At 40.8% G+C, this 13,714-nt stretch overlaps 1 protein-coding gene across 4 annotated transcripts in view; it reads left to right on the top strand.

The window, feature by feature from the left end:
* Positions 1–13,714, top strand: part of LOC124285131 (collagen alpha-1(I) chain-like) — a 68,344-nt gene that overhangs the window by 32,648 nt on the left and 21,982 nt on the right. For all 4 annotated transcript variants that reach the window (XM_046721288.1, XM_046721286.1, XM_046721285.1 and 1 more), the window contains 13 exons: positions 746–790; positions 6,362–6,397; positions 6,989–7,027; positions 7,450–7,503; positions 7,894–7,929; positions 9,058–9,111; positions 9,685–9,729; positions 9,997–10,035; positions 10,881–10,925; positions 11,335–11,373; positions 11,789–11,842; positions 12,010–12,045; positions 12,832–12,894. In XM_046721288.1, coding sequence (XP_046577244.1) covers positions 746–790; positions 6,362–6,397; positions 6,989–7,027; positions 7,450–7,503; positions 7,894–7,929; positions 9,058–9,111; positions 9,685–9,729; positions 9,997–10,035; positions 10,881–10,925; positions 11,335–11,373; positions 11,789–11,842; positions 12,010–12,045; positions 12,832–12,894 — 585 coding nt within the window. The remainder of the gene's footprint in view (positions 1–745; positions 791–6,361; positions 6,398–6,988; positions 7,028–7,449; positions 7,504–7,893; positions 7,930–9,057; positions 9,112–9,684; positions 9,730–9,996; positions 10,036–10,880; positions 10,926–11,334; positions 11,374–11,788; positions 11,843–12,009; positions 12,046–12,831; positions 12,895–13,714) is intronic.

A 13,714-nucleotide genomic window follows, 5' to 3' on the forward strand; every position in this document is an offset into this window, starting at 1 on the left:
ATATTGCTAAAAGCGGCGTAAAACCGAACTCAGTCAGTCAGTCAGTATGCAATAAAACAAGTAGACATCCATAATAGTTTGTCTTATATAGGTGACTAGGTTCTGGAGCAATGGCCGCACTACATCTTGTCTTGAAAAATATCACCGCTAAGCCACCACCACCACGTTGTGTCGATCTTGTTATTATCTATTAACCGGTTGTGTCGAACTCTGATGTGTTGAACCGTGCTGAAATAGGATATATCTGGCCAGCTGCTGCTGTCTCTTGTTTAAGAGTCATTTTAGATGTTGAGAAGTACAATATGGACAAACTTTATGGATAACAGCTTCTTTTATTTCGTGTATGCGACGTTTCGATACAGATTCTTGTACCGTTGTCTTGTACTGTTATCCAGCTTGACAAGGATAACAGGATTCTGTATCGAAATGTCGCACTCATGAAATAGAAGATTGTGCTCATAAAGTTTGTCTGTATCGCTGCTGTAACCACAGGCAAACTGTAGCGCAAACAGGGTTGCTTCGCTCGCATATATGAAGACTGGTCATTTTCTCTTTGTTGCGCAACCCTGTTTTCGCTACAGTTTGCCTGTGCTGTAACGTAATATTATCTTGCAGATGTCCGAATGTTCCAAATAACAGATAATAACATTTAATACAGACTGACTCATACTCGATGCGTCAGAATTCTAAGGTATGTTTATCCCAATGTGTACACACTGTTAATTCTATCATAACATTGTTTCAGGGTTACCGGGTCCGCGCGGAGAAATGGGATATGACGGATTCAAGGGTTTGCTTAATCTCTTTACAATGTATATTTTGCCATATAGGTACCCATCAAACATGTTTTGTATTCATGCATGAGAAATCGTATTCCATCGGGAGACATTACCAGAAATCTTGATTCCGTAACACTGACTGAGTTTGGTTTTACGCCGCTTTTAGCAATATTCCAGCAACATCACGGCGGGGGACACCAGAAATGGGCTTCACACATTATACCCATGTGGGGATTCGAACCCGGGTCTTCGGCGTGACGAGCCAACGCTTTAACCATTAGGCCACCCCACCACCCCTCCGTAACAAATAGACTTGGCAGTAGTGGAGTAGCTCCATGGAGGAAGCAGTAGGTCGTTTACACCTGGGGTCCGGGTTCTATTCCCCACAACTGATACAATGTTGTATTTGTTTAATTTTGTGATGTGCCCCGCAATAATACAGCTGAAACGGCTGTAAACAATATTCGTTCACTTACTGATATTTCCTGACAGTTGTATGATATCGCTGAGTACTACAGAACACCTGGGAGGCACAAAACCTCAGATGACTCGTGTGTTGACTTTACAAATATCTGTATGTTAGCGATATTGTATCCTATGCTGGCGCTTTGCCCGCTCTGTAAAAGGCATGGTTATACGTTTCAAGATATGTTTTGATTTAAAACGTTTCAGAAGTATTATCCTAAACATATAATCCTTAAAATTGAAATAATTTGCTTTTTTCTGCACAACTTAATTCAATTTCTGAAATGGCGGGTGTTCTGTCGTGTAGTAGCAAAGTCTCCTCTGACTCCATTCTTCATTGATACAGCTTCAATGTTCACAACACTACCCAGTCAGCGTTACTTGTCACATACAGGTGAATGACGAGTGATGGTTTATTTATGGAATCCTAGAAGGGACATTGTCTCGTTGTCGGGCATTTTAAGGCTTACTTACACATCTTAGATGGGGCGACAACGACATGTTTTGACCTTGAAAAAAGGCACTATGAGGCATTTTCGCTCTTTGGGTGAATAACAAAAATTTTTTTTTCATTTTTTTTCATGAAACCCAAGTCTTCAATCATAAACGGTCCTTACATAATGACATGTACAAATACATGAAACATACTCAGATATCCAACATACCAGGATGTAACATAGTTAGACCAGTGAAATATAAGCCTGTATAGGGTGTTGCATGCAAGGCAACATCCAACATATCATGTTTTACATAGCGCAACATGCAGCATACAGTGTTGCATATAGCGTCATATCAGACATAGCATATTGTATATGGGGTCACATCCAACATAAGTTGTATATAGTGTCATATCCGAAATATCGTAATGTATATAGCATATCATACGACCTATTATGTTGTATATAGCACCATATCCGACATATCATATTGTATATAGGGCCACAGCTGATCTTTCCTGCTGTATATTGCGTCACATCCAACATATCGCATTGTATATTGCGGCACCTCTGACATATCATGCTGTATATAGCTCAGTACCAAGCATACAATGTTGTATATAGCGTCATATCAGGCATATTGTATATGGAGTCACATCCGACATATGTTGTACATAGTGCAACATCCGAAATATCATGCTACATATAGCGTCATATCCGACATATCATGCTACATATAGCGTCATATCCGACATGTCATATTGTTTAAAGCACCACATCTGACATATCATGCTGTATATTGCATCACATCCCTTCTATCTCATTGTATATTGCATCACATCTGATCTATAATGTTGTATAATGCATACGCCTCTGACATATTATGTTGTCTATAGCGCCACATCCAACATACCATGTTGTATATAGCGCCACATCCAACATATCATGTTGTATATAGCGCCACATCCAACATATCATGTTGTACATAGGGCCACACCCAACATATCATGTTGTATATAGCGCCACATCCAACAAACCATCTAACATATCATGTTGTATATAGCGCCACATCCAACATACCATGTTGTATATAGTGCTACATCTAACATATCATGTATATAGCGCCACATCTAACATATCATGTTGTATATAGCGCCACATCCAACATACCATGTTGTATATAGTGCCACACCCAACATACCATGTTGTATATAGCGCCACATCCAACATACCATGTTGTATATAGCGCCACATCTAACATACCATGTTGTATATAGGGCCACATCCTACATATTATGTTGTATATAGCGCCACATCTAACATACCATGTTGTATATAGCGCCACATCTAACATACCATGTTGTATATAGCGCCACATCCAACATACCATGTTGTATATAGTGCCACATCTAACATACCATGTTGTATATAGCGCCACATCCGTATATTGCGTTGTATATTGCGGCACCTCTGACATATTATGCTGTATATAGCTCAGTACCAAGCATACAATGTTGTATATAGCGTCATATCAGGCATATTGTATATGGAGTCACATCCGACATATGTTGTACATAGTGCAACATCCGAAATATCATGCTACATATAGCGTCATATCCGACATATCATGCTACATATAGCGTCATATCCGACATGTCATATTGTTTAAAGCACCACATCTGACATATCATGCTGTATATTGCATCACATCCCTTCTATCTCATTGTATATTGCATCACATCTGATCTATCATGTTGTATAATGCATACGCCTCTGACATATTATGTTGTCTATAGCGCCACATCCAACATACCATGTTGTACATAGAGCCACATCCAACATATCATGTTGTATATAGCGCCACATCCAACATATCATGTTGTACATAGGGCCACACCCAACATATCATGTTGTATATAGCGCCACATCTAACAAACCATCTAACATATCATGTTGTATATAGCGCCACATCCAACATACCATGTTGTATATAGTGCTACATCTAACATATCATGTTGTATATAGCGCCACATCTAACATATCATGTTGTATATAGCGCCACATCCAACATACCATGTTGTATATAGTGCCACACCCAACATACCATGTTGTATATAGCGCCACATCCAACATACCATGTTGTATATAGCGCCACATCTAACATACCATGTTGTATATAGGGCCACATCCTACATATTATGTTGTATATAGCGCCACATCTAACATACCATGTTGTATATAGCGCAACATCCAACATAGCATGTTTTATATAGGGCCACACCCTACATATTATGTTGTATATAGCGCCACATCTAACAAACCATGTTCTTTATAGCGCCACATCCAACATACCATGTTGTATATAGTGCCACATCTAACATACCATGTTGTATATAGCGCCACATCAAACATACCATGTTGTATATAGCGCCACATCCAACATACCATGTTGTATATAGAGCCACACCCTACATATCATGTTGTATATAGCGCCACATCTAACATACCATGTTGTATATAGCGCCACATCTAACATACCATCTTGTATATAGTGCCACATCTAACATACCATGTTGTATATAGCGCCACATCCAACATACCATGTTGTATATAGTGCAACACCCGACATACCATGTTGTATATAGGGCCACATCCTACATATTATGTTGTATATAGCGCCACATCTAACATACCATGTTGTATATAGCGCCACATCCAACATATCATGTTGTATATAGGGCCACACCCTACATATCATGTTGTATATAGCGCCACATCTAACATACCATGTTGTATATAGTGCCACATCCAACATACCATGTTGTATATAGGGCCACATCTAACATACCATGTTGTATATAGCGCCACATCCAACATACCATGTTTTATATAGCGCCACATCTAACATACCATGTTGTATATAGCGCCACATCCAACATACCATGTTTTATATAGTGCCACATCTAGCATACCATGTTGTATATAGCGCCACATCCAACATACCATGTTGTTTATAGGGCCACACCCTACATATTATGTTTTATATAGTGCACATCTAACAAACCATCTTGTATATAGCGCCACATCCAACATACCATGTTGTATATAGTGCAACACCCGACATACCATGTTGTATATAGCGCCACATCCAACATACCATGTTGTATATAGCGCCACATCCAACATACCATGTTGTATATAGTGCAACACCCGACATACCATGTTGTATATAGTGCAACACCCGACATACCATGTTGTATATAGAGTTACGTCCGACCTATCGTGTTGTACATAGTGTCTTATCTGACATATATTGTATATAGGTCTTATCTAACATATGTTGTATATAGTGCCACATGTGACACATCATGCTGTGTCTTGTGTCACATCCAATGTGCATTGTATATTGCGCCACATCCGACTTATTGTGTTGTATGTTGCGTCATATATCCGCCCTATAATATACTCATGCAAATAATGGTTGTCACCCCCTTCAATTTTGTTTATTGGAGAGGGTGTGTGGGGTGGGGGCGTGGGGTGTGTGGGGGTTGGAGGTGGGGAGGGGGGTGACAACCATTATTGGCATGAGTATATATGTTCCCACCCTAATGTTACATCAGTGCACCTACACATATGTTAACTAATTACTCAATACATAGCTAATACAAAGATATTTTTCAAAAGGGGAAACAGATCAAGATTTTACAAAAGCGGTTGCTCCATACACAGGTCAGGTTTGCATACTGGGAATAATGGATGCCATTTATTTGCAAATTTCTTCATTTCTTTCTTTCTTTTTGCAATGAAGTTTGCAACAGAAAAAAAATCTTTTAAAGTCTTTATAATGTTCTTCCATTTGGAATGTTGTTTTTCAAAGAAGAGACATAAATATGTCTTTTTGTTAAAATGATTATGTGATTAAGTAATGGGATTTTACTTAAGGAACCAAAATACACCAAAAATGTAGTCAAATTAACTTTTTGTATGAAATGGGTGTTAATCCAAATTTGAAGATCATTCCAAAACTTCTTAGCTTCACAACATTCCCAGTAAACATGGCACAAGTTTTCATCCTCATCTTTACAAAAGCTGCATAAGGCTCTTTGGATAAGCTTCATTTTTAACAGTTGCTTTTTGGTATAGATAATACCATGTAAGAATTTAAATTGAAAATCTAAGAGTTTTACATGATTAATGTCTTGTCTGTAAGACATAAAAGTCATTGGCCAAATCAAAATCGGTATCATCAAACACTTTCTCCCATTTATGACACATATGAGGGTTATTATTGTTAAATAGCAATATATCATAAAATAGTCTTGATCCTTGTAATGATTTCATAAAATTCTTTTGATAAGAATTTAGATTCAAGTCATAGTTATGTATATACCTGTGATTTGTTATTGTATTTTTCCATGATTCAGGTAAAATATTTAGCACATATCTATGCTCTAATTCTGTCCCTTTTATTGAATATTTACTTTTCAATAAATATAACAAAATATTATTCAAAGTGCGACAACGCGACAATGTTCCTTCTAGGACTCCATATTAAATAGGCAATATTAAATTTTCCGACAATTCTGGCGATGTCAATTGCATTAAAACAGACTGTGTCTGGATTCTTTTGCACCTCTGTATATATCCGGAAATCATGCTATTTTTTGCTTTTTTGAACAGGTGATGCCGGCCCAGCCGGACCAAAAGGCGAACCAGGTAGGTCAGGCAGGCTTCGCTGGGGGCGGGACCAGAATAGCCACGCCAATGACACGCCCATCACTCTTCCCCTAACTGGGTCAATGTTAATAACGTGTTAAATGTAAACTTGCAAATTTCCCGTGTAGAGTTGCCTCCCTTAGACGAACCATAATCCAATATTGTCGTCGATTTGAATTTGAACTGCGTTCCGGTTAAATCATGAAATCTGATGCATCACTTACTCAACTATATTCCATATAATACTAACTTATTTTAGTGTTCATATTGCAAACAAATGTTTGTTTATAGTTCGTTGAGGGTAATTCTTCACAACCAATCGCGTCACTTAATCTGAAGCCCGACACGAAGGTATCGTCTACTTGATACAGTGTAACCACGTACATGTTGATGACATGCAAGACTGTAAAAAACAATTTAAGCAATTTACGTGACAAAAAATTGTCAGTTAGAAAATGACTGTGATCTGTGAGGAATCACGACGCCTGTGGTGACTGTTGGCGAGTATACACGCCGTCGTGGTGACACACAATCAAACAAGTCTCCACGGCTTATTCCATGTATGTTTCATCTCGTTACTGTCTGTTTCAGGCAGCGCATCCCAAAGTGCTGCTCTCAAGGGAGGCCAGGGTAAGCAATGGACCCGTCCAAGACATGGCGACCACAGGAGATATCAGCCTATCTCTCCCAGGAAATATACCTCCAATAACAATGCTTTGAAAATCATTGATCTCATAATGGCTGAAAACAATGTGTATCAACGCGCTCACTCACACTCGTGTAGAATATAGTGACAATGTCAGTTACCTTGATGTCACAATCAAATGGTTGTTAATGGAACCCATCAAACCACTCATCAACCACAATGCTGTTGTTTTTGTTTTTACTTTGTGACCTAACGTGCCGGCTCTTTTGTTTCTACCGCATGATCCCATGACTTGTACACGTGCCGTTTTGGGTGTGTCAATTTAAATTTCAATTAGTTGTTTAAAAACCTAGTTTTTCGTTGTTACTAATTACGTGTTCTCACCAATCGTGATTTTCCTTTCTAGGTCTACCTGGACCCCCGGGTCCACCTGGACCTGCTGGCTATGATGGCTTCAAGGGTAGGTTGGATCCAGTACAAGGCATTGTGGTAACAGGGCATTCAGCCTCCCTAGACAAAACATGAAACGTGCTGCACTAGTAAAACAATATCACTCTACATTGGGTTACGTGTTGGTTCTCAAGTTAAAACTTAATCGGAAATCAGTCCGTAAATGAACTCTTTTGTTCCTTGTAGCATATTCGAGATATTCCTGTCTAAATCTAGCACAAGTCTAATTTAGATGACATGACTGCCTCCCAATGAATGCCATTGCCTCCCCAAACGATACAGTACCTATGGTCTTGCTCACGTATAGCATTCCTCACACTCCAATGAATATGTCAATGAAAAGAGATTTAAAATAGGTAGGACACGTCATCCAATCCTCATAGATCACGCCATGTTGCAGGTGAACCCGGCGTCGCCGGACCGGCAGGACCAGCAGGTAATGTAGACGAAGTTGCTGTCATGTAGACGACGTTGCTGTCATGTAGACGACGTTGTTGTGATGTAGACGACGTTGTTGTGATGTAGACGACGTTGTTGTGTCATCGTGTACCTAGGAGTAGCCCTGTGGTTAAAGCGCTCCCTGCTCACGCTGCAGCAGAGCTTTTGAATCTGCATGCAGCCCACTCTGGCTAGAGATCCGCTTGAAGCGGCGTAAACCAAACACGCTCAGTCACACCCTGAACACGTGGCTGCCCTGTGGATTCAAGGAGATCACGTCTAGAGTGTATTATGCTTGTCGTAAGGCTTGACTACTGAGGATCGTATGGTCAAAATGTCTGATCCGATGTAATCGTGCCCCGCCGTTGTCTCAGCATCCCTCGAGGGTCTTAATAGAGGTATAAATCCTGTGTCATGTCGAGATTTCTTTAATCAAGAGGATAGGACCTAACGTAACTGCAATAGTGTTCAACGCTTTCACTCAGTCATTTGTATGTCACACGATATCATTAACACCAGACCCGAGCAGATCCGGGTTAGAATTGATCTTCAGAAGCCCATGCTTGTCGTAAGATTCGACTAACGGGATCGGGTGGTCAGGCTCGCTGACTTGGTTGACACAAGACATTGTATCCCAGTTGCGTAGATCGATGCTCATGCTGTTGATCACTGGATTGTCTGGTCCAGATTCGATTATATACAGACCGCCGTCATATAGCTGGAATATTGCTGAGTGCGGCGTACAACTAAACTCACTCACTCATTCATTAACATCAGATCCCCCCCCCTCCGAAGGTTGCGTCAAGTGAACCCCGAGCGACCTTGACCTCCATCTTAAATAACGATGTAAGAATCGATGCTGCATCGATTAGAGCCTTAGGCACTACAGAAGATAAACACATATATCATCGAAATTATGTCATGTATTCGGAATTATATATATAATAGATACGTTGTCGACTTACAGAAATTAGACACGCTCGTTTGAATTATGATACAAGCGTCCCATAAGCCAAATGGCTGACTTCCATATCCGCCTGATGCAGTCACCTATTTGTGTGTTCTCGGACCTTCAAACTATGTATAGAGTGTGGGAGATAATGAGGTGTGTATCTATCCCTCCCAGGACCAGCAGGGCCGCCAGGAGCCGAGGGTGCCCCCGGACAGAGAGGATGGAGAGGTAGGCAGTGAGTGAGTGAGTTTAGTTTTGCGCCGCACTCAGAATATTCCAGCTCTACGGCGTCGGTTTGTAAATAATCGAGACAGGACCAGACAATCTAGTGATCAACAGTAGGCAGATATAAAAAGGGGGTGTTTTACCAGGATACCCTGAAAACATACAGGTTAGATTGGTGTTCAACATCCCATGTTTGTCGTAAGGGGCGTTACATGGGGTAGGAAAATCATAGTGCCTCAGTTGGTTGACGCATGTCATCAGATCCAGGTGGCGTTGACCGATGTTCATTATATCAATCACCTGGTTGTCTGGTTACATGCTAAGGAGAGTTATATGCTGCTGATGATAGTTATATGCGGCTGAGGCGAGTTATATGCTGAGGAGCGTTATATGCCGAGGAGAGTTATATGCTAAGGAGAGTTATATGCTAAGGTGAGTTTTACCGTTTCAGGTTTCAGTGTCTTATATAAAGTAGGATTTACCAATTGTAAATAAGAACTGTGTTGGCTAGAGGCTATATAGAAACTATGTGTATAATATCAAATATCTATATATGTTATACATGTTGTATTCCAGGCTGGCGCGGACAGCAGGGTCTGAACGGACCCCCCGGGCCTAGAGGTAAGTGGCTAGTCACCCCCATCCTGCACCCACACGACACATACTACTCATCTGTGACACCCTGAGATAATTCACACAGTAACCATGTACATACTGCACGTAGTCTGTGTAGCACGCAATGATGTGATCCCTATCGAATGTTGAGCGTTACAGAACCAAATGCGATTCTATTAAGTAAAACGCTGCTGTCACATATTCGCTGCTCCACGTATGTTATGGAGCAACAAAGCCGTTGATGTTGATGCTGCAAACTGATTATGTTTCCAGGTTTACCGGGTCCAGCGGGTGGACCCCCAGGAGAACAAGGTCAGGGCCCGAGCTCACTCCAGTTTATAAAATAAGGAAGCTGTTGGTACAATGAGGAAATCGTGTGACAAAATATTATGAAGAGGATGTGTAATGTACTGTTACACGATTAGTCAGTCATGGAATAAATATATGACACATGTCAATCCGTTTGTCAAGGTCACACCGTGTTTAATGTTATATAGAGATTATTACACGAGCAAGTGTGTCATATACGAAACTAGTGTGAAAATTTATTCATAGTTTTGCACGAATTTCGTATAAGTCGTATGACACACTTGCGCGTGTGTAATAATTTCTTTATTATCCTTTTTCTTCATGTACATTTGTGCAGTAAAACACGTTCAATTGTTTAATGACGTCACAGACGACGAAATACAGAAACAATGTTTGCTAGGCTAAGGTGATATGTGCACATATGATATACATGACACTGATTATATTTCACCATATGGATAATAAACTGCTGTATGCCTCAACATGATCTGTGTCACGACACATGTATCCAAGTGTGTGTATCAAACGCCCTGTACGTGTTGGGTTAGGTTCACTGCCACGCTAACGACCCTGGAGACGTTCTTCAGGACATTTGGCGCACCTGTGACCGATATTATGCTTAATGACATCCCTGTTTTGACTTGTACTCTATGTTTTCGCATAACAGTTGTCTTGCCTTTGCATGTGTTTATGACGGGTGCCTCGGTTTGGGGCGAACACCTGGTGTCAGTACAAGTTTGTAGTGATTCGGAGACGCATTCTTATGTTATAGTACGAATCGTACAGAGGTATACCTGTGTAAGTTGATGCTGTGACTGTTTGTACACCCCACATGTTTCCACCCCCAGGACTGCCCGGTCTCCAGGGTCCCCAGGGATCACAAGGCCTCCCAGGTAGGGCTAATCATGTCCCCCCACACTAGGCGTGTCAGGGCAAGAGAATCTCTCCTTTGTAGCTGCAAATGTCATGTTTATTCAAACATCGTGAATTCTTCGGCGTCGTAAATTTCAGTAAAGACGAAGTCCATCTGCCCATGGCACAGCAACTAACGGCAGACATCATAGTGTTATAACAAGACGTTTTTTCCTTTGTTCTAGAGCCTCATAAACATATCTTGCCAGACATCTTATCAGATCAACATCATCTGTCTGATTGTTCTATCTTTTCTACACAAACACCTGATATTATACTAAGCATACTACATTGTAATATATGTATTATTGGCTAGTGATAAAACAATGAGTATACTTTGTCGGTCTGTACAATCAAGTGACGTCATGGACCTATTGTGACGTGTTCCAGGCCCTCAAGGCCCGGCAGGAGGCCCTAAGGGAGACAAAGGTAGGCCAACCGACAGGAAAGTATAAAACACGTCCCATTCAAATATTCGAAACAAATAAAGGAAGTACTAAGAGGTATGGAACATGCATTAAGACGGAGGGTACACCGAGCCATGTTTTCACCGAGGTCAGTGGATGACGTCATAGTGCTGCATGTTATATTTATCGATGGAACTGGTTAAGTTATAGTGAAATCTGGATTTGGATCGTGTCATACATTTGTGTTACCTTGAAATAACGTAACATGAAAATACTTCATTTTTCACAATTTTCTGCTTACTGTATATTGTGTCATGTGTTGTATCATGAATCCATTCCATCGATATAACTCCATCAAGACATCGGGCATCTAACACAGTGATCCACCGGAGAACCATCATTTGTTGGATGTCACGTGATATGTTCTCTGTTGCTAGGTGACACTGGACTGCCCGGATTCGACGGTCTGGCTGGCCCCCAGGGACCTCAAGGTATGTCCGGTGACGTTGAGTGTTTCTATTCGTTTGGTTTGTAGGATGTTCAATAGATATATCTGTAAATTATCCATTTGTGTAGAAAATCATTGAACTGACGAAATTATGAAGTACTACCTTCCTGAGTGAGCCATGTTGTTGATGTGTTGTATTTATTGGTCCAGGTCCCCAAGGGCCGAGTGGATTACCTGGCTTAAAGGGTATGTAGAGCAGGGGGAGCAATGCACGTGTATATTTAAGAGTTAATAAATTCAAATTTACAAACAAATAGGCTGAGGGCAGCATAAATGTTTCTAATTTTCATGAGAAAGAATTTCAGACAATCGGCTGCATCAAATTCTATTCCTAAAGTGACACGTGATATCACCAATATGTATCATACAATAAATAGAAACATTCAATTATTCTATTGTCATCATTTCTGATGAACGCTATCATTTTGTACATATTTACAAGTGCATGTAATTAAATCTTATCCAGCATAGTCTGGCATATAAACCATAAAACCATTAACAACTGCGTTTTTCTGTGACGTATGTTCATTTAAGAGATTTGATGTTAGTTTAGATGCAGTACCGTGGGTGTTTGTTCGAGGATTGGTATCTTCCCAAAACAAACATGCAAAACCTGCTACATCTGAAATCAACAATCTAAAGAGTCCAGTTTGTGTGACGACCCTTACCAGTTACTGTAATAATCTTCTGATCAGGTCCGAAGATATCCAAACAGCCTGAAACAAAGTTAAATGGTCAACTGGCCTTCAGCGTGATGAGAGAAACTGCAACCACTAGGCTATCTGACGCCTATTTCCGTAAACCTAAATTTGATACCGTTAAGCCATTATCACACTTAACGTCAAATGTCAGCGGATCCTGACAATGGTAAGGGATTCCACTCCGTACAACCACCTACAAATAATGAACCCAGCACAGGTGATGTGCAAATGTCGACCAGATGGTCAATGTGTATCGACGTGACTGTTTCAGGTGAGCCTGGTCTGCCAGGTGCAGATGGCCTCCAGGGCCCTGTAGGTTACGACGGAATGGACGGTACGTAGACGCTATTTTCATTTAAATATATCTTCAAATATCATCAATACTTGATTCAATTATGTTTGCTTGTGTTTGGCGTTTAATGACACCCTCCGCAATTTTCTAACTATATGACAGCAGTGTGTAAATAATCCAGTCTAGACCAGACAATCCAGTGATTTATACCATGAGTATCGATCTACGAAACTGGGATATTATTATTATAGGATATTTACATAGCGCACATATCCAGGCAGCTAGTGCATGCTCAAGGCGCTGGTATTTTTTCCCTTGATCATTGACTGTCAATCTCAACGGCACATCGTTTTATCAATCTCAACGGCACATCGTATTATTAATCTCAACTCCCTGGGGAGTATACAACTCTTGTAGCCACAAGGCGCACTGAGTAAATGTGGCTTTCCCATCCTTACGGGGTACCAATTCACAGCTGGGTGGACTGGGACACATAGTCACAGTACTTTGTCCATGTTCACAATGTTCACCCGACACCTCAACCGACACCTCAACCTCGCTGGATCACTAGCCTGGCGCCTTAGCCATCTCGCCCACCGCGCCCCCATACGCCCCTCTATACGGGATACGAATAGGATGACCTGCATCAACCATGTCAGCGAGCCCGACCACTCGATCCCGTTAGGGCAGCATGTTTATTTTTTGTGTTTCTCATCGCCCGACCGACCCTTCTAATTTTATTGCCGACCCCCTCGGACCTAAAACGTACCGCCTCGTCGTATAAAAGGTTTATCTTTAAATCAGCTACCACAAGTCCAAAGAATGCGGGAAATAGTAATAAAACTTACAAACAATGAGAATC

Source organism: Haliotis rubra, unplaced genomic scaffold (assembly GCF_003918875.1).
Source record: "Haliotis rubra isolate DU_JTF1 unplaced genomic scaffold, ASM391887v1 Scf353, whole genome shotgun sequence".
In the NCBI taxonomy this organism is placed as follows: Eukaryota; Metazoa; Mollusca; class Gastropoda; order Lepetellida; family Haliotidae; genus Haliotis; species Haliotis rubra.